General features: G+C 31.9%; 1 protein-coding gene across 1 annotated transcript; it reads right to left on the bottom strand.

Moving 5' to 3' along the window:
* Positions 1-6,438: 6,438 nt before the first annotated feature.
* Positions 6,439-6,925, bottom strand: LOC127132262 (zinc finger A20 and AN1 domain-containing stress-associated protein 6-like). The gene has a single exon (XM_051061177.1). It carries the CDS (start codon positions 6,865-6,867, stop codon positions 6,439-6,441), a length of 429 nt encoding a protein of 142 aa, XP_050917134.1. The 5' UTR covers positions 6,868-6,925.
* Positions 6,926-19,613: the final 12,688 nt, after the last annotated feature.

A 19,613-nucleotide genomic window follows, 5' to 3' on the forward strand; every position in this document is an offset into this window, starting at 1 on the left:
TAGGTATCTGAGCTACGAAGACTCTGATTCTCAGATTCATATGAGATACGTATGCAGTGGATGCGACGTCCGTGTGAGTCATTTTCTTTTGACCCTTCTTTTTGTAAGTAGTACATTAGATAAACATACACGCTTTTCTCATCCCTTCAATCATGTTTGCAAAAATAAATTTTCAAAAAAAAAACAACAACCTTTGCAACAAATGTGAAAAGGGGTCCCTAGGAGTACCTAGGATGCTTTGGGTGCCTAATACCTTCCCATTGCATAACCAACCCACTTACCCAGATCTATGACATTTTTACTAGTTTTTGATTCGATAAAACTTTTAGGTTTTTGTTCGCTTTCTAACCATTCCTTTGGATAAATAGAAGTGCGGTGGCGACTCGACTTGTATGATTTACCTTGGATTTAGTCAATATCTCTAATGGTAACGAATACCCCGCTACAGACCTGACACTTAACTTTCCCCTTTAAAACATCTAATGATTCAAACAAGTTAGATTTATGTGATATGAGGGAGAAAAGGAGTAGTTAGGACTTCATTGTCCTCTCAATTCCCAAGTACTCTGATTGTTGACCGTACTTAGTCGATGGTCAGATACTTGTCTCCCTCTAAGTTCCAATGATTAGACTTGCCAAACTATTTTCATAATTCAAATATTTTTTTTGGATGAAAAATAATGGTTAGGATAACATTGTCCTTCCAACTCCCGAGTTCTTGAACTGTTGACTGTATCTAGCCAAGGGTCTGATGCTTGTGTCCGTACATAAAATCAACCCCGACAAATCAAATCATCTTTTGCCTTAAGGCATCCTTTTTAAAAACTTTCAGAAAGAACGTGTTATTTCCATTCTACCGTGAATGATGCTTAAGCCTCCATGGGTGAGCAAGTAATGTTTAACTGCTAGAGTTTGATCCAAGCGCATCCACTTTACCGTAAACAAGCAAATACTTCTTGCTTCCGTGACAAATTATACAAGCAAGTGAACAATAACATGTGAATGCAAATGCCCAAATCCTTGGAGAGCACACTAAATTAAAACTTATTCTCTCCCCATCTTATTATTTCATCTCATTCCCGATAGCAAGCAACATATAGATAAACAACATCCATACGCCTTTGATACGAGCAAGTGGTTCCCATGGAGTACCATGGATGTGAGGGGTGCTAATACCTTCCCCTTGCATAACCGACTTTCGAATCTGCTCTTGGTTGCGAGACCATTTCTCTCATTTGGGGTTTTATCATTATTTTCCCTTTCCTTTGCAATAAATAAAATCCGGTGGCGACTCTGTAATTTTCGCGGCGCGACAAAACTGTTCTTTTTTTCCCGTTTGTATGCGATATTTAGATTTCGTTACTCTGATCTGTAACACTGGGCAAATGATTTTTTGGTCTTATTATTTGTTATTTGTTTTAAATTTATTGACGTTGAAGGCATTTTTCCATAATCATGTTTTATGTTATGATACTTATTTGGTTGTTGAGTTACTTTATTTGATTTTTTTCCCGTAACAATGAGCCTATGTAAAGGTGAGTAAGTGATGTCAGGTGTTTAAATTACTGCATGTTTTATAAAACTCATGTTACGGAGTAGGTTTATGTTTTGTTTGAGTGACACCTTATGTGTGTAGTTGTTTTATATTTGCATTATTTCGCATTTTGGGCTTTAGGGTGTTACATTGCATACAGATTAGAAAGCAAACACATAGACTCCAATGCGAATGTGATTATCTAACTGCAACACCTTTTCAACAACAAGTTCAGTCAGTTCAGTTTCTCGATGGTTACAATATACATCAATTACAACTCTATCATACATCAAGATTCCATCTTTTTTGGTGCGCCATTGTATTCTGTGTAAATTCCGAGCTTTGGAGCATAACGAAGATATCTTACCAATTATAATAAATTTGTTTAAAATAACTTAGTTGCTTAATGTTACAAGAAAATAGTGTTTAACTATGATTTTAGCTTTGAAGAAATAGAAACACACATTGTATCAATGTAGATCACACTGGTTCCTCATATAGCTACCATAGTCTGAATTCGACCCAACGAATTTAACACTGTAAATTTCAATGATGCAGTTGTCTAGAAGAAGAAAACAGTCAAACATAACATCATAAGCTTTCTAGAAGTGTATGACATGATTTTAATGGAAGATGTAGGATAAATTAATCTATAAGAACATAATAAAGTATAACCTGCACTCAAAAACTCCAGTATCCGAATTGCATCGGATATATTTCAATGATGCACTTGTCTGGAAGAAGAAAACAGTCAAACATAACAAGTGATAGTGTTATAAGCAGTCTTACATAAGTTGGCTCTTCTCAAACAAGTGGATCTATCCCTCCTCCTCTGAGTATTATTATTTCATCACAAGGATAAAAACAAACACCCCTCAGGCTTAAACACCAAAATAACTAAGAACAAAAGGTACATTTTTAAAAAATAAACAAGTACGGAAAGAAAACCTTTTAGATTCTTTTCTAAAGTCCGACTATACTTCACACTGACAATGATAAGGCAATATGTATCTTTTGTAATAAAGTGTATGCACGCACTAGCTCTAGGAATATAATCATTAGCATAAACAAACATCTTAGTCTAAATAAGAAATTTGATAAGAGACAAAAAAATTGGTCTAGACAAAGATTGTGAAGATAACCCTAATAAGACTGTTATTTTTGAATTTGTTAAATTTAATCAAGAACTTACACTGTTAGTCATTGTACATATGATAATTATGGATATTTTTCTTTTTAAAATATTGAAATGAAAGACTTAGGTATCATGTTATTGTGGATTGTCTTAGATTTAAAGTTTTTACTCATGTTAGAGTGGTTAAATATTGCATGCTTTTGTATAATGATGTGAAAGAGAAGTCAAAGAGCATATGGTCTTCAAATAAGTAAATTGTTTCTTTTACCATAGGTTGATGGACATATGTATAAGATTTGAATTACATGTGCATATTTTTCATTACATTGATGAGTGGTAAGTGTTGAATAAGATATATATTGAGTTTAAATATGATTTCATATCACAATGGAAAAAGAATTGATAAGTTCTTAAAGGCATATGCTTCAAATAGTGGAGGATCGAAAAAGTTTATTGTGTACCTATTGATAAAGTAAGTGTTAATAATGTTGCATTTCCATATCTTATTAGAGGAAAAAGTGGTTGAATTAATGCATGTACAACAGTTATTGAGCATCTCATATGCGTGAACTCCTCATTTAACAAAGTATGACCACTCAAATTACTATTCTTCTAACTAGATATGTGAGATCAATATTATTAGCACTTTCATTATCTACAATTATACAACAAAAGTTTTAATCCCCATTCTTTCAAGGATGTCTCTAAGCATTTACCAATTATTTATCCACTGTGATCCAAAATTAGATTAAAGCTCAATATTTTCTTATTTAACTCAAACACATGTCATTTAAATTTTGTACCGATATCCAACAATTGATGGTAAGAGAGACCATTTGTTTATTTGTAGACAACATGCTCTTCAATTTCTCTTTCTCATCATTATACAAAAATATGCAATCTTGAGCAACAATGACATGAATATGAACTTTAAATCTAGAACAATTCACACTAACAAAATAGCTAAATACTTCATTTTTAACATATTCAAAAACAAACTCATCCATAGTTATCATCTTTGTAAAAACTAATCGTGTCGATTTTTAACTAAATTCAAAAAATTTAAAACTAATATTGCTATTAGGACCATCTTCACAACTTTTTATAAGACCAATTGTTTTTTCCTCTTATCAAATTATATATTTGGATTATTAGGATACTTCTTCATATGTTTGTTCATGATAGTGGTTCAATTCCTAGAACTACTGCATGCATAAATTTTGTCATAAAAGATATGTATAATCTTATCATTGTCTCTTGCGAAGGATAATCATACTTTAGAAATGGGTCTATTAGATTTTCTTTTTAGAACTTGTGTATCTTCTATAGATATATTTTATTGTGTTTCTAGTTGTGTTGTGTTTAAGCTTGAGGTGGTTGTTCTTTTCTTTGTGAGAAAAGAATGACACCTAAAGGAGACAAGGAATTCATTTGTTGGAGAAATTATCAAAATATTACCTTCCAATTATATAATATTGTGAATTTCATTATATACAAAAAGACATGTTTACATTGTTAGATTACAAATAAAATGCATCAAAATATATGTCACTAGAACAACCCGTTATAGCGTGTTTAAGACATTTGTTGTAGTTCATCCCTAGATCAGACCATCTAAACCGAAAAGCGTAAAAAATAAATTATTTACAGTTAGTTGTACTATAAAGTAAACATATGGAACAAATGAGATAAACTTACTTTGTTGCGTAATGGAATGTGAAGTTGTTCACATTAACGGGGGAGAGTGACAACACTCTCGCAAACCCCATGCTTGGAGAAAAATAGCGCAAGAATAAAACGAACAAGCACCCTTTCGTGCGTTTTACACAAATAACTATATAGATGGGATAAAACAGCTTAACCCCAGTTAATATGCGATGAATTTTTATCTATCATTAACAAGGGCCCGTTATTGAAGATGAGTACAATAATCTCGCATATCGTCATATGATACAATTATACTCCCTCATACATGAAGGCATGGATAACTAGGACTAAGGATGTTGAACGAGTATTCAGAAATTGAAAGGATTCGTACAAATAACTTCCACAATATCTGGTGGCACTTAAGCATTATGCTTCGAAAACTGTTGCAATTTTGGAGACCTTGTCGGCATATACCCCAAACAGGACTCATGTTACTGGAAATGGAATATTCCACCGACTCTTCTAGGCGTATGAACCATGCATCAAATGTTTTGCATTATGTAAACCTATTATACAAATTGATGTAACATGGTTGTACATGAAATACAAAGGAACACTACTCATGGCAGTGGCACAAGATGGCAACATCAACATTTTTCCAATCACCTTCGCTCTGGTTGAAGGGGAGACTGCTGGTGGATGGAGTTTTTTCTAAAAAATCTCTGATTACACATTGGTCTTCAGCCTAACTTATGCTTGATTTCAGATAGATATCTATCTATTGAGAGTGCTTATAAAAACCTTGATAGTGACTGGCAAGATCCTCCTTTTATGCATGTCTACAACATTAGACACGTCACTCAAAATTTCATGCGGGAGATCAAAGACAAGACGCTACGAAAGAAGATTATGAATGCAGGGTATGCATTAACAGAACATCCCTTCAAACACTATCGGGAAGAGATCAGATTGACAAATGCAGATGCATTAAGGTGGATCGATAATATTCCATTGGAGAAGTGGACCAGGGCATTCGACAATGGTCAATGATGGGGACACATGACAACAAATCTTATGGAATCAATGAACTATGTCTTCAAAGGCATCCAAAACCTACCGATAACCGCTTTGGTGAGAGCAACCTATTTTAGGTTAGAGTCACTATTTGAGATCAAACGCTTAAAATGGAGTTCAGTGTTACAATCAGGGCAGTTGTTTAGTGAAACTTCAATGAAATTCGTTAAGGAGGAAGTTTCCAAAGCTAACACACATGTGGTCACAATGTTTGACTATTGTAAAGATTGATTTAGTGTAGATGAGGAAATCGACCACAATGAGGGGAGGCCAAGGGGATACTATCGAGTCGAACTAGATAAATGTTGGTGCAATTGTGAAAAGTTCCAAGCCTTCCGCATGCGTTGTTCACATGTCATAGCGACATGTTCAAAGGCTCGACAAGACCCTTCCAACTTACTATCTGCCACTTATAAAGTCACAAACTTATGCACTGCGTACAACAATAACTTTCCCGTGGTAACAAAGGAAGATTATTGACATGCATATTAAGGGGAGATAGTTTTACACAATAAAATTATACAAAGAAAGAAAAAGGATCGCCCTAAAATATATGTGCATTAAGCTATGTAAGAATACTTAAACCCTAAACATATACATTAATAAAGATGTATTAAAAACTAACATGACAATATCATATTATAATACAATTATTTGAAAATATACCATTCTATAATAAGATATCCGTGTAAAAAATTTATTAACAATATACACAAATTAATATCTATGATAATTTTGATATAAATATACTTGTTAAAAAAATACTATAAAAATAACCATATGTTTGTAGAAATGTTTAATGAGAAGTTTTATATATGACTTTTTATTCAGGCTATTCATTGGGTATTATAGACTACTTGTTATTCCTTCTCATGCAAAGCAAAATTATTCCGGTACCATAATCAATGAGATTATTATAAATGGCAATATGTAATAGTTAAAAAACATTGAAGGATTAATAATTAAAAATATATATAAATATTCATAAAGAATCAATATATTTACAATCTTAATTATTAAAAATTAAAATTAAAATTGATATCCACATCTAAACTCGGTGTTCTAATTTATCACTCACACATAAAGGATTTTGTTTATCTAATATTTGACGACCAATCTTCTTTAAATCCACCTTGCATGCATGTTCTTCAGGATATCTATGCATTTTACAAAATACATTTCCACAACGACAATTAAATCCTAATAGTCCCACTTTTTTGTTGCAACTCTTGCACCTATTTTTCTCTGTCTTTATGTTTTGATTGTCGGTAAGAGAAGTAGCTGCCATAGCCTCACAGATACTATCAGTATTAGGGGTCATTGAAGAACAAGAAGATGTTGATTCAAAAACAAAGCTTTCATCATTTGACTTTTCAATGTTTTCTTTGAGATAATCATTGTAACACTTTGAGCAGAGATTGTTGTTTGAAGAAGAACCGTAGAAACCACAACCATTGACACAAAGCAATGGAACCATGTTTCACTTAAGAAAAATAGATGTTTGCAAATTCGGAGAAAGGGAGAGTTTTGTGGAGAAAAGATTCAAGCTTGAAAGTTTTGAATGATGGATTAGGTTGTGTTCATTTATAGGATATAATTGCTAGATGATTGTAACTAATAATACCATATTTTAGGAAACTATCTGCCAAAAAATTAGGAAAGAATTAAATAAGTGTAGATTTAATTTTTGAGAAAAATATGCAAGATCTAATATAGTCTCTCAAAAAAATAAAAATAATTTCTAGGTTTTGAAGAAAATAATCCGGACTTAGTCCCTAATTTATTTGCATTTTATTTGATTTATTAAAAAATTTAATTAAATAAGATGAAGATAAAATAGTGATTATTTAATAGTTTTATAAAAGGAAAATAAATACGGAAGGAAATAATATTTTTTTTATTAAACGACATAAATGTCCTAAAAAAACTATGATAATGTTTTTTTTTAATAAAATATTAATTTTGGTATATCCTAATCTTATGTAAATTCTGGATAGGACTAGTTATATATTATTTTTGTTTTGTTAAATTAATGATTATTTATGATTTTAATTATTTGTTATATTAAACTCTTAAAATTAAATTTTTGATTTAGAAAATGTTAAAATCTCTTTTGAAATGATCTAAAATAACTTCATTTATAACTACCATTATTGTTACCACTTTGCAGAATATTTAGGTCCAAAACAAATTCTAAGAATTTGACATTTATAAAATTAATTTTTATATAAATAATTTAAATATATATTTATTTTTTAGACTTTCTAAGATGTAAAATCATTTATTAAACTATCATAATCAATTTCTTATCAAATTTCTTTTTCAATGGATAGTAAAGTCAATCATTTAATCTTTGTTAAGGCATTGTTCATCTTAGATAGGATTTTATCAATTTTAATTTCAAAAAATACAACTAACCTTTTAATTGTTCTAGAGCAACATTATGAACAGTCACCTATATTTTCATATTTATTTTTTTCGTTTGTTTGTGGTCAAGATTTTTAACATTTTAGATTTGAGAAATAAATATGTGGATTTTGTAGAGAAGAAAGAGAAGAACTCATAGGAAGGTAGGGATGACAAGGAGTAGGGGATACTATAGTTTCCAAGCCCATACCCGCTAGCATATCAACGTTAGTACTCGTACCTAGGGATGTACATGAGTTGGATAAACTCACTAAATTCGGCCAAACTCATTCAAAATGATCCAAAAAAGAGGATTTGAATGGGTAATTCGGTTAATATGATCTTGGAAAATGAAAAATTATTCAAAATAATTGGATTTCAGGTAAACACAGATCCAACCCATAAAATCCACTCAATCCATAAAGTTTACCATTAACTATTAATTTTTTTTGTTTTTTTTATGTCTCTTAATGAATTGATATATGAACTAATATTTATATTTTTATCATTGTAATTTTGTTGAAGATATTAATGTTGAAGTCAAAACTTATTTTTTGAATTATGAAGGATATTTTAACATTGTTATTGTCTCTTTTTTGTATTTTGGTGAATGATGACTTTGATTTTAATACTAGTAAGTTTTTAGTAATTTACGTAATTCTAGTTCTAGGTATTATCAGAGGTGGATCCAGATATTATATATTGATGTGGCTAAACATGAAAAAAAGTATGAAGTAAATTATATTCAGAATAAGAAAAGTAGATGTTTGCAAACTTGGAGAAAGGGAGAGTTTTGTGGAGAAAATATTCAAGCTTGAATGTTTTGAACGATGGATTAGGTTGTGGTCATTTATAGGAGATATTTGCTAGACGATTATAACTAATAATATCATATTTTAGGAAACTATCTGCCAAAAAATTAGGAAAGAAATCGTTATCCTATTTTAATTTTAAATATAATCTTTACTCTCTTAAGATTGGATCAAAATAAATTTTATTTAAAATTTAATTAGGATTGAATCAAATTGAGTATTGGTTTGATCAAAATTTAAATTTAAGATATAATTCAATTATTTTATTTTAAATAAAGAATTAAAAAAGTGAAGATTTAATTTTTGAGCAAAAATATAAGATCTAATTTAGTCTCTCAAAAAATAAAAATAAAATCTAGGCTTTGAAGAAAATAATCCGGACTTTGTCCCAGTTTTACAATAAGGCTGAAAAATAACAACATCTAGGATATGGTAATCGGACAACGATAGTTAAGCGGTGCAATTAACAAAATAAATTATTTCTGTAAATTAATAATAATTGACAAACTTTTTTTACACAAGAATGAACTTATTCTTAGAATTTAAAAACCACATCAATGATTGATGCTATTTTTTATTAGCGAGGTCTTTACCAACCTAATGGTTGAGATGGCCCTACCACTTTGTTCACTTTATGTACAAATCAAACAATTTCAATATTTAAACCATAATAATTTTTTTGAGACATCAATATCACATGAATATGATAACTTTGAACACTTAATTTTTTTTACTAGTAAAACTACACCAGAGTGACATTGTCCTTGTTTTGATATTTCAAGATGAACACGATAATTGTGAACACTTAATCTTAAAGAAGACATGATATTCATATTTTTCATTTGCAAGCTTCTAAAACTGGCCACTTCACTGAAATATAATTTGATTGTGAAATCTTAACAAGATAATGAAAAATTGGTACTTTTGAAGAATAAGAGCCCCACGACAACTAAAATAACTCTAATGACAACAGAAGATGTCGAACAATGCGTTAAAAAGAGTGTGAGTTTTGTGGTCAAGAATTTTCAATTGATAGTAAAGTCAATTCATTTAATCTTTATTAAGACATTGTTGATCTTAGATAGGATTTTATTGATTTTAATTTCAAAAAATATAATCATACCTTTCAATTGTTCTATAGCCAAATAAATTATTTTTTTAGTTTTGTTTTAATAAATTTATCTAGAGCCATTTTTTACGATGCATTAAAGCTTCATTTTTTTTGTAATTTTGATTAATCTGATTCATATTTTCGAGTTGATTTTATATATTTTAAGATAAAAGCAAAAAATAATTTACAAAATATAAAAATTACTATAAATAAAGATTAAAGAGAAAAAAAATTAGAACACTAGAACCTGATTTTCACAAAATTAAGTGTTATATTATTACTTGTCTTTTTTCATATTCTCAGAAAAAGAAATTATTGTTCGATTCAAAACCTAACAAATTGATAACATGACAAATATTTTAAAGTTTGAAAACGAAAAGAGTTAAACCAACAAACAAATAAAAATTGAATAATTGAAAGAATGAGATTAAACACCATGCAGCAAGCAAATACACAAACTTATCAAATTGAATAATTCAAGATAAACAACACATATCTATAAATAGTGACGTAACACAAAATAGAAGTTGGATTGGAGAACAACTTAATAAAATAAATAGTTAAAGAGACTTGACAACAAAAGTATGAAATTGAGAGTAAGAGAGGAAGATGAAAAGGAAGAGAGAAAGATAATGTGTGCGCTAGCTAACATTAAAAAATGGTGGCATATGAATAACAATATTAATAAAGGATGAAATAGTAATTGCAAACAATAAGGCTGAAAAATAATAACATATAGAGTATGGTAATAGACAATGATTGATAAGCAGAGCAATTAACAAAATGAAAATTTTCCTTAAATTAATAATAATTACCAAAAAAATTTTACACAAAAATGAACTTATTCTTAGAATTTAAAAACCACATCAATTGATTGATGCTATATTTATATATTTTTTATAAGTAAATGCTATATATAAAAGTGAGGATCAACTTACTTTATAAGTAAGTTTTTTAGCTTGCTCCAAATCATAATCTTTAAATTGAATCTAATCTAATGGTTAATTAGAATTTTTATTTAATTAACCATTAGATTAAATTTAATTTAAAGACTATAATTTAGAGTAAGTTTAAAAAACTTCCTCTTAGAGTAAGTTGATCCCCCAAATATATATATATTAAGAAAATTAAAATTTTAAGACCTAACGCGAGGTCTTTACCAACCTAATTGTTGAGATGGCCCTACCACTTTTTCATTTTATGTACATATCAAACAATTCCAATATTTAAACCATAATAATTTTTTTTGAGACATCAATATCACATGAATTCACGTGAATACGATAATTCTGAACACTTAATTTTTTTACTTGTAAAACTACAACAGGAGAGATATTGTCCTTGTCTTGATATTTCAACATGAATACTATAATTATGAACACTTAATCTTAAAGAAGACATGATATTCAAATTTTTCATTTGCAAGCTTCTAAAACTGGCCACTTCACTAAACTATGATCTGATTGTGAAATTTGAGCAATATCATGAAAGATTGCTACTTTGTTTTGAATAACAAGAGCGTCATGACAACTAAAATAACTCTGATGACAATAGAAGGTCTTGAACAGTGCTGTTAAAAGAGTGTGAGTTTTGTGGTCAAGAATTTTAACATTTTAGATTTGAGAATTAAAAATGTGAATTTTGTGGAGAAGAAAGAGAGGAACTCATAGGAAGGGCGGACGTAAGGGCAAGGCAACCCAAGCTAGGGCTTTAGGACTCAAAATTTTGGGTAAAAAAATACTAGTTTTTTTAAAATTTTGTTATGAATATATAAAATGACATATTTCTTTCATAAAATTCTCAAAAAGTCTTGATTTTGGTGACTATGTGTTTGAGCTAGAAGTTAAGCATGTAGAATCCTATGCCATAAAAAAAAACTCTATTGGATTTCCATCTTTGATTTTTGGTATTTTGTTCAATCAAAAGAATAATATTGTTTGTATTGAAATAAAGTAAGTGTGTCTCTTGGTTTATTAAATTTTAGTTATAAGTTATTTGCGAGGAAACATGCCTCTTACATTGTTCTTCCAAATATTCGAAAGATTGATGAGTCTAATCTAATTGTTGATGATGTATCACCCCTGTCTGGACATGTTAGAAGACGTCTCCTCAAGTTCCTTATGCAAGAAGACAAGGCTTTACCAGAAATCATAGATATGTCGAGTGCTAGAGAGGGTGTGTGGGAAAGGTTAATTCAAATGTTGAGTCCAAAGGTTACAGGTGCTTTATCTTCTCATGCTGTTGTACCATATGTTGAGAAAAATGATGTGACATTCGATATTGATTAATACATGGACAATGGTGATGATGATGAAGATATTGAGTATGATATTGTCTCTGGTGAAGACTGTGTTACCTCCTTTTAATAAGTTGTTTATGGGTTCACGATTTCTTTTCTTTTGACAGGTTTTTTTTTCTTTTGACGAAAATGTATGTCATTTGTATGGCTAAATATTTTTATTTCACTCTTGATGTTATGCCTCTATATGGGTCGAATAGTTTTTTGTCTGTTGATGCTTTATGCCCTTATGTGGCTATTTTTGTTGTTTTTTGTATGCCTTTGTGGGTCTGACATTAGTCTCCTTCCTTTGTCCCTTTTGTGGCAAATAGGGGGGAGAAAAAATATCATTACTGTGTTATTTAGTGCTTTGTGGTTTTTTCTTTATTTTATATTATCGTTGTTGATGAAGCTAATTGCACGTTCCTCTTTATACTCTGTTGTGATTTGTGTTATCTCATCTAAAAGATATTCTATTGTGATATGATGTTGGTGCCACAATGAACCTTTTGTTGTTCTTATGTGATCCTTGAATTTGTTGTGATCTATAGATGATGAATTGGAAGAGTGTGAGTATAAGAATGTGCATAATATCTTGAATGTTATTGAAATGCCTAAAAATAGCCTAAAGGGGAGTTTGTTATTACAGTTGATTCACAACTTTTTGTAGGTAACTTGTTAAGCAATATGTTTTGATATGGTATGAGACATTGTGTCTCAGTCTATTTACTGGGCACGCGTTTTGTATTTGATTGGATTTTTCTCAACATGATTTGTTTCCTTTTTTCTTAAATCGGGAACTTAATTCAAAGTGCATTTTCATTTTGGAAAATATTTTACGCTGAATCATTTGGTGAAGTTTTTGGAATTATTATTTATTTTTAAATAAGATTTATTTAGATTTGATTCTCAAAGATTTAGAATTGATTTTGTGGAGTTTTATTTTCTTGCTCTTTTTGGAAGCCAGATACTTTTGGTCAAAAATTTATTGGGCTTATGTGCTGGATGTTTTGTATTACTATTTAAAGAGAGGTTCCCTTCTTGTGAAAACTCAGACTTACAGAATTAAGCTTGTCGTTTTTGTTAGTTTTATTGAGTCTTTTGTTTTGAGTTTGTAATACTATAGCGTAGGATTTCTTTCATAAGTTAGAAAGGTAGAGTATTTGTTTTGTAATTGTGTTTTATCACAAACATTATGTATTTGTACAAACACTAGGGAGGGTATTTGAGTGAAAGTGAAAGGTGTCTCTAATTTAGGGGGAGCTTGAATAGAATTTCACGGGCAGTATTAGGAAAAAGGCATTGGACCGAGGAGTTTGAAATAGACCTTCAACTATTATTGACTATTGATTAAGGAATTTTATTTTATTGGGTTGATGCCCTCCAAACGTAGGTGACTTTGCACCAAATTGGATTAAAAATCTCTTGTGTTGTTTATTCTATGTCTTTGTTATTTTCTATTATGTTATCACATTGTTGTGTACATTGTCTCAAAATTGTGTGTGACATCTTGCCACCATTCGAACATAATTTCAATTGACATCAGTACATGCACCTTGTTATGGTTGGGTGAGCTCCGGGTTTTTTCTATACTCTAAACAAAATGGACAATACCAAAGAAAGAGGATATGTGAATCGACCACGGGTTCTTGATGGTATGAAAAATGATTAATGGAAGGTTTGTATGTGTAGCGGGGTATTCGTTACCATTAGAGATATTGACTAAATCCAAGGTAAATCATACAAATCGAGTCGCCACCGCACTTCTATTTATCCAAAAGAATGGTTAGAAAGCGAACAAAAACCTAGAAGTTTTAACAAAAACTAGTAAAAGAGAACAGAGATCTGGGTAAGGGGGTTGGTTATGTAATGGGAAGGTGTTAGGCACCCAAAACATCCTAGGTACTCCTAGGGAGCCCTTTTCACACTTGTTGCAAGGTTGTTGTTTTTTGAAATTTTTTGTTTGTCCAAACATGATTGAAGAGATGAGAAGAGAATATACAAGTTATTTACATTTTTGTGTTTGGATGGATGAACCCATTGCCTACGTACCTTCTTATAAAAAGATTAGGATCAAAACCTCGTAGTTCGGGGTAAAAATCTCAAAATGAGTTGGTGAATTGATTGGTCCAAAAGCCTTAAGATCTTTTGTTATAAAAGGGAGAAAACTCAACCAAACCACAAATCCACCATGTGAGGATAACTTCAGCATTCTAGTGAGGGGTTAACCTATAATAAGCATGGAAGACTCATTGTCCATCACTAAGGATATAGGTGAGTATTACATCTACCACCAAGATAACTCAAACCTAATAGCTAAAGGTTATGAAATTTTTTTGATTAAGAGAGTGGCCATTGAAACCACAAAAAAAGTATTTGAATGAGTGGTATTTACCAATGAAAAGTATTTACAAAGTATGGTCAAAGTTGACTTAAAAGTTCAATTCAAAATAAGTGTTATGAAAAGAAAGTTTGAAAATCAAAAGCATAAGGCTTAGGTTTCTAATGTTTAAAAGAAGTGTTAATGTTTGCACAAAGTTTTGGCTTGGGTTAGAGTGGAGAGAAGAAGAAGAAAGGCTAGGTCCTAAGTAAAACAAAAGGTGAGGGATAAAGAAACAAAACCACAATGGAGTTCCTCTCTTGAGATCATATTGATGATCCAAGTAGCTCCCATCCTTTGGAATAGGCAATCACAAAAAGCATAAGCAATCATCAAACAAGCCTCTTAAGAGATCCTCAATGTATCTTGTGTCTTTCACTTTGGATGAACATGGCAATGGTTTCTCCAATTTGATCTCTCATAGAATTCCCTAGCACAAAAGCACACACATCAAAAGTTCCATGAAGCAAATCAAGAATGGACAAGAGTGAGTTTAGAGATTTGGTCCTTCTAACCCATCTTCATCATTAAGGTCCTTTTACTCCAATTTTGCATAGGGAATGTCCTAGAATCTAAGTCCATTTCTCCATTTCTTTGCATAGGGAAAGTCCTAGAAACTAAGTCCATTTCTTTGCACTTTGGTCCACAACAATCAAAACAAAACACAAGCACAATAGTATATACACAATTATGTGCTCAAGTGAGCAAAAGGCAAATGGCATTGACATAAACATGTGCTCAAGTGAGCAAAGAGAAAATCAAATGGATAATATGTGCAAGAATAGTAAATTGCATAAAAGTAAAGAGCAAAAAGTAAAAGTTAGTTGTTAATGGTTAGTGTTAGTAGTTAGTGTGCCATAAGGCAAATTCAGCGCTATGTTAAGCAATCGTAATTGGACTTATGTAGAAGTCACAACTACCTGAGGCCGGTCAATAATAATGTAGGCAACAACACAAGTTAGAAGTCTTGATTAGTGAACCAAGTTCCAACAACTTGCCATGCCAAAAAGGAAAAGAGAATTGATCTTGTATTGGTTTAAGCCTTTTGCATGATTTAGAAAACAACCTATCCTTAATGCAAAGTCATTCACTTGATGAATTAGATTTGAATTAAGGAAGATTAAGTCTCCCTAATCAATGCTAACTTATCAACCTTCAACTCATTGATCAAAAAGAAAATAAGAAGAGGAAGAAGAAGGAGATGGATGATGGAAATAAAATGGCAAAAGTACAAATGCATTAAATGAAATAAAATGTACCAATCATCATATGTTGACCAGTAACATTGAAAGTCAAAGTCAAACAATCAAAAACAGAAGTGAGATGAAGATTGGAAGTCAAGAAATGAACAAAATATTTTTGGCATTTTTTAATATTAAAAATAAACTTGAATTAAAAATAAAAAGAAGGTCAAACTTCAAAATTACTTCAAATCAACCTTGAAAGGTCCAAGCAATTTATCCCAAGTTCAACAAGGTCAAACCAAGTTTGACAAAAAATTTCAGAATTTTTACAAGTCAAAAACTATTTTTAATCAATTAAAAATGAATAAAAATAACCTAATTGAACTAAAATCTCAAATAAATCTCAAATCAATTAAAAAATTGATGAGAATATTTTTCATAGATTCATCATCATTCAAATAGGTTAGAAAAATATTTTTGTATTTTTTGAATATCAAAAACTATTTAAAATGAATTAAAAACAACTAGAAAAGAGAAAATTCACAAAAAATATCAAATGACAAAATAAAAAAATATTAAAAATCATTTTAAGAAACTAGAAATTATTTGGAGACTAATGCAATTGGTCCCATAACTTTTGGAATAAAAATGAAAGAGTTATGAATTTTTGAAATAAATGGAAATAAAAGAAATTAAATCAGAAAAATAAAAATTCAAAAAAACCAGGAGCGTTAGATCTGAGCTCATTAATTGAGCTGGCAGATCACACGCTCCAGATGCGCGCTCCCACCATAGGCCAAAGTCAAATGCGCTGCAAAATGTATTAAAACAAGTCATAACAAAGAAGGGCCAGGATTAGATATGGAAATTCAATCCAACGATCCACAACACATCTGGCAATGGCACGGCCACCGGAGCCACCTTTTTCCCCGGTGAGCATGAAGATTCTGGCCAATTTTGCAGACAACCAAATCTTAACCAAAATGCACGATCTATACATCTTTGGAAAGTTGGGATGATGTACATCATCCATATGCCAGTCAATTCCACTCTTGATCTCTATATTGAGAGACATCAGAGATGGAAGTTCTGTGGTGTTCATCATGAACTTAATGGATTTCAAAAATTAAATGCACAATCATGATGCCTCTATTGAGAGGACTTCAGCTAACACAAGATTCAAGCAAATATGTCAATATATTATGAGTTTCGAAGAAAAAACTAGTTGCATAACAACCTTGATTTCTGGAGGCTTGAGCTCGATTCCTTGCTTTCTTTATCAAAACAGAAGATCAATGGGGTAAAAGATGAAGGTTTAGAAGCTTTAGATCCAAGGATTCAACCAGATGTAGTTGAATTTTGGATCTGAAAAATTTAGAGAAAAATGAACTAGCTCCTTTGGTGAGAGGTTGGGTTTTGATTTCTGCAGCAATTCAGGTTGATTTCATTGTGAATTTAGAATGGAATAGAGCTTCTATTTATAGAGGGAATGGCAAGGAGAAGGTGATGCAATCCGTGTGCATGGAATTGGATATCCATTGCATGGGCTTGCATGATCATGCACAAGGCCCAAAACCAAAGCCAAATGACATCTGAACTCATACCAAAGTGAAATGGGCGTGTAATTTGAAAGGCAAAGGCTTGTGTAATGAATTCTCACATGTTATGCATAATTGAACTAAAAACTTCTCCTCTTCGAAACTAACACTTGCCAAATCCAAACATGATCATGTGAGTAATGGTTGGAAAGGTTTTGATGTAAGGAACAATTGTTGTGTTGGGCAAAAATCCATTTGGGATGTGGAAATTGGTGAAATTTGAGTTTAAAGTGCAAGGTGCAAAACATGTCAAGGCAAAGTTTCTAAATTTGGCCAATGTTCAAGCCCTTCTGTTTTGATGATCCAAGCCTCAAATGATAAAACTTCCAACATCAAATTTGTAGATCTTTTCAAGACAATCAAAATGGACTTACATTTTGCATCATTTGGATTTTTGATGAAAGAGTTCTGGGCATTTGAAGTTGGACTTTTTTGCCTTTTAATGCATTTGGCCCAAAAGGACCTATAATGTCTTGCATTATCACATGTATTTCCTTTGATATTTTGGAATTTTGTTCAACATAACATTTGAATTATACATCTTAAGCTTTCCAATGCATTTAATCCCACCTCAAAATCATAAAAACTAAATGAGTTGTTTCCTTGGGAAGTTGACCCAAAATTAGGGTTTCAGTCAAAATGACCTATAATGTCTTGGAATGGATGATGACCTTCCAAGCTTCAAATAAAATTTTGATGAACATTAAAGTTGTTCATATTGTCCTTAAGAACATTTTTGCTTTGGAATCATCTCCATTTGACCAACACATAAAAAGTTAGGTCTCAGTGAATTTCAAAATAGTCAGATGATTGACTGATCAACTTCTCAAGTCCATGACTCACATCTTGATGAATTGATGATTGAGGACACTCAAATAAGTTCAAATATGCATTAAATGATGAATTAAAGAACTTCCCTTGATTGTATTTAATCATGGGCTGAGGTTGCTTCATGAGCAAGGCATTGTGGTGCACAGATGAATTAGGGTTTCCTTGGGGCACAAACCTCAAACCCTTTGACTTGCTTTATCAAAATGATGAATTGAGATGCTAGGAAAGCATATTTGATGGATGAGAGCTTTGGGAACCATTACCATGCTTGCTATCATCTCCTCTTGACCTTATCATTGCACAAAAGATCTCCTAGAAGCTTTGGACCTTGTGATTGCTCAAACTACAAACAAAAGATTTTAGTGACATATTTTGGTGCTTTTGGTTAGTAAACAAAATAAGAAAAGCAATGATATACAATTCAAGCATGCTTGGTGATCTCAAACCACTCACAAGAGATCCCACCCAAAGGCAAAGGGAACCAAGATGCTAAAGATCCTTGAGGCAATGCAAAATGCAATGTTATGATGCCATGAGGGATCTTAGGGACAAAATTGGGGTCTTACAGATGCCCCTATTTAAGTTCATTCTAGCCGGAGAAGTGAAGGTTAAAATCTTCGTCTCGACGGGGTAGAATGGGCTTAAATAATATTAAAGAGACGAATTTTGGTCCCTAAGAGACCTCATGATGCAGATGTATGCATGCAAATAGTAAAACTCTGTGGGGATAGGCGTCCACAAAAGAAAAAGAAATCCGGAGAAACTAAAAATCCAAAGGAGTAAGACACTTACTAGGGAGACAGAGACTCTGGGGGAGCAAATGGTGAAAATGCGTGAGCAGGTCACGACTTGAGACTTGCTGAGAGACACTGAGAGAATCCATGAAATAAATCAATGGAAGAACTCGAGCTGACTCGAAGATGCATGTATTGGGGAATATGCCAATACAGCCAAAAATTATCCACGACGGATACTTCGGATAAAAAATCCGGACTCAGGTGGGGATGTCCACTAAGGACTCAACTGAGGAAGATCCCAACAGAAATCTCCTAGGGAAGCAACAGGATGAGGTATTACCGGTTACTGGGTAATAAGCTTAAAGAGATGTGTGATCCGCACATCGGTATAATGGTGAGAGAACAACATGCCCCGGAAGAATGAGTATCTAAGACCGGTATAAGGGTGAGAGATGTCAATCAACCAAATCATCTGAGGAAGACCTAAAAAGGTATATTTTAACACAGGAAAATCTGACTCCACAGGGGACAAAAGGTCATAATAGGGAGCAGAAGGAAGGAACACCAGGGATGCCGGTTACTGGGCATATAATAGGTGACCAACCAAAGCGTGAATTGGGGAATATTCCCAAAACACTCATCATCCGAAAAGAGGGCAAAAAGCAAGCTCGATTATGGGATGGACATTTGATTCCAAAACAGGGATACGAATCTTACTCAACTGGGGAAGAACAAAAGGCTTCGACCAAGGAGTGCATGAGATATATTATCTATTACCGTCAAAACGTAGATAATATACTCGCATGGAAGATTATCCACAACCGGTTACTGGGTTAATAAAGGATAAATCGACCGACAAATAAAGGCATCGGGATACCGAAACTAG

The sequence above is a fragment of the Lathyrus oleraceus genome, chromosome 3 (assembly GCF_024323335.1).
Source record: "Lathyrus oleraceus cultivar Zhongwan6 chromosome 3, CAAS_Psat_ZW6_1.0, whole genome shotgun sequence".
In the NCBI taxonomy this organism is placed as follows: Eukaryota; Viridiplantae; Streptophyta; class Magnoliopsida; order Fabales; family Fabaceae; genus Lathyrus; species Lathyrus oleraceus.

Coding starts and splice junctions, on each gene's coding strand:
- LOC127132262 (XM_051061177.1), bottom strand. CDS start 6,867: ATGGTTCCATTGCTTTGTGTCAATGGTTGTGGTTTCTACGGTTCTTCT.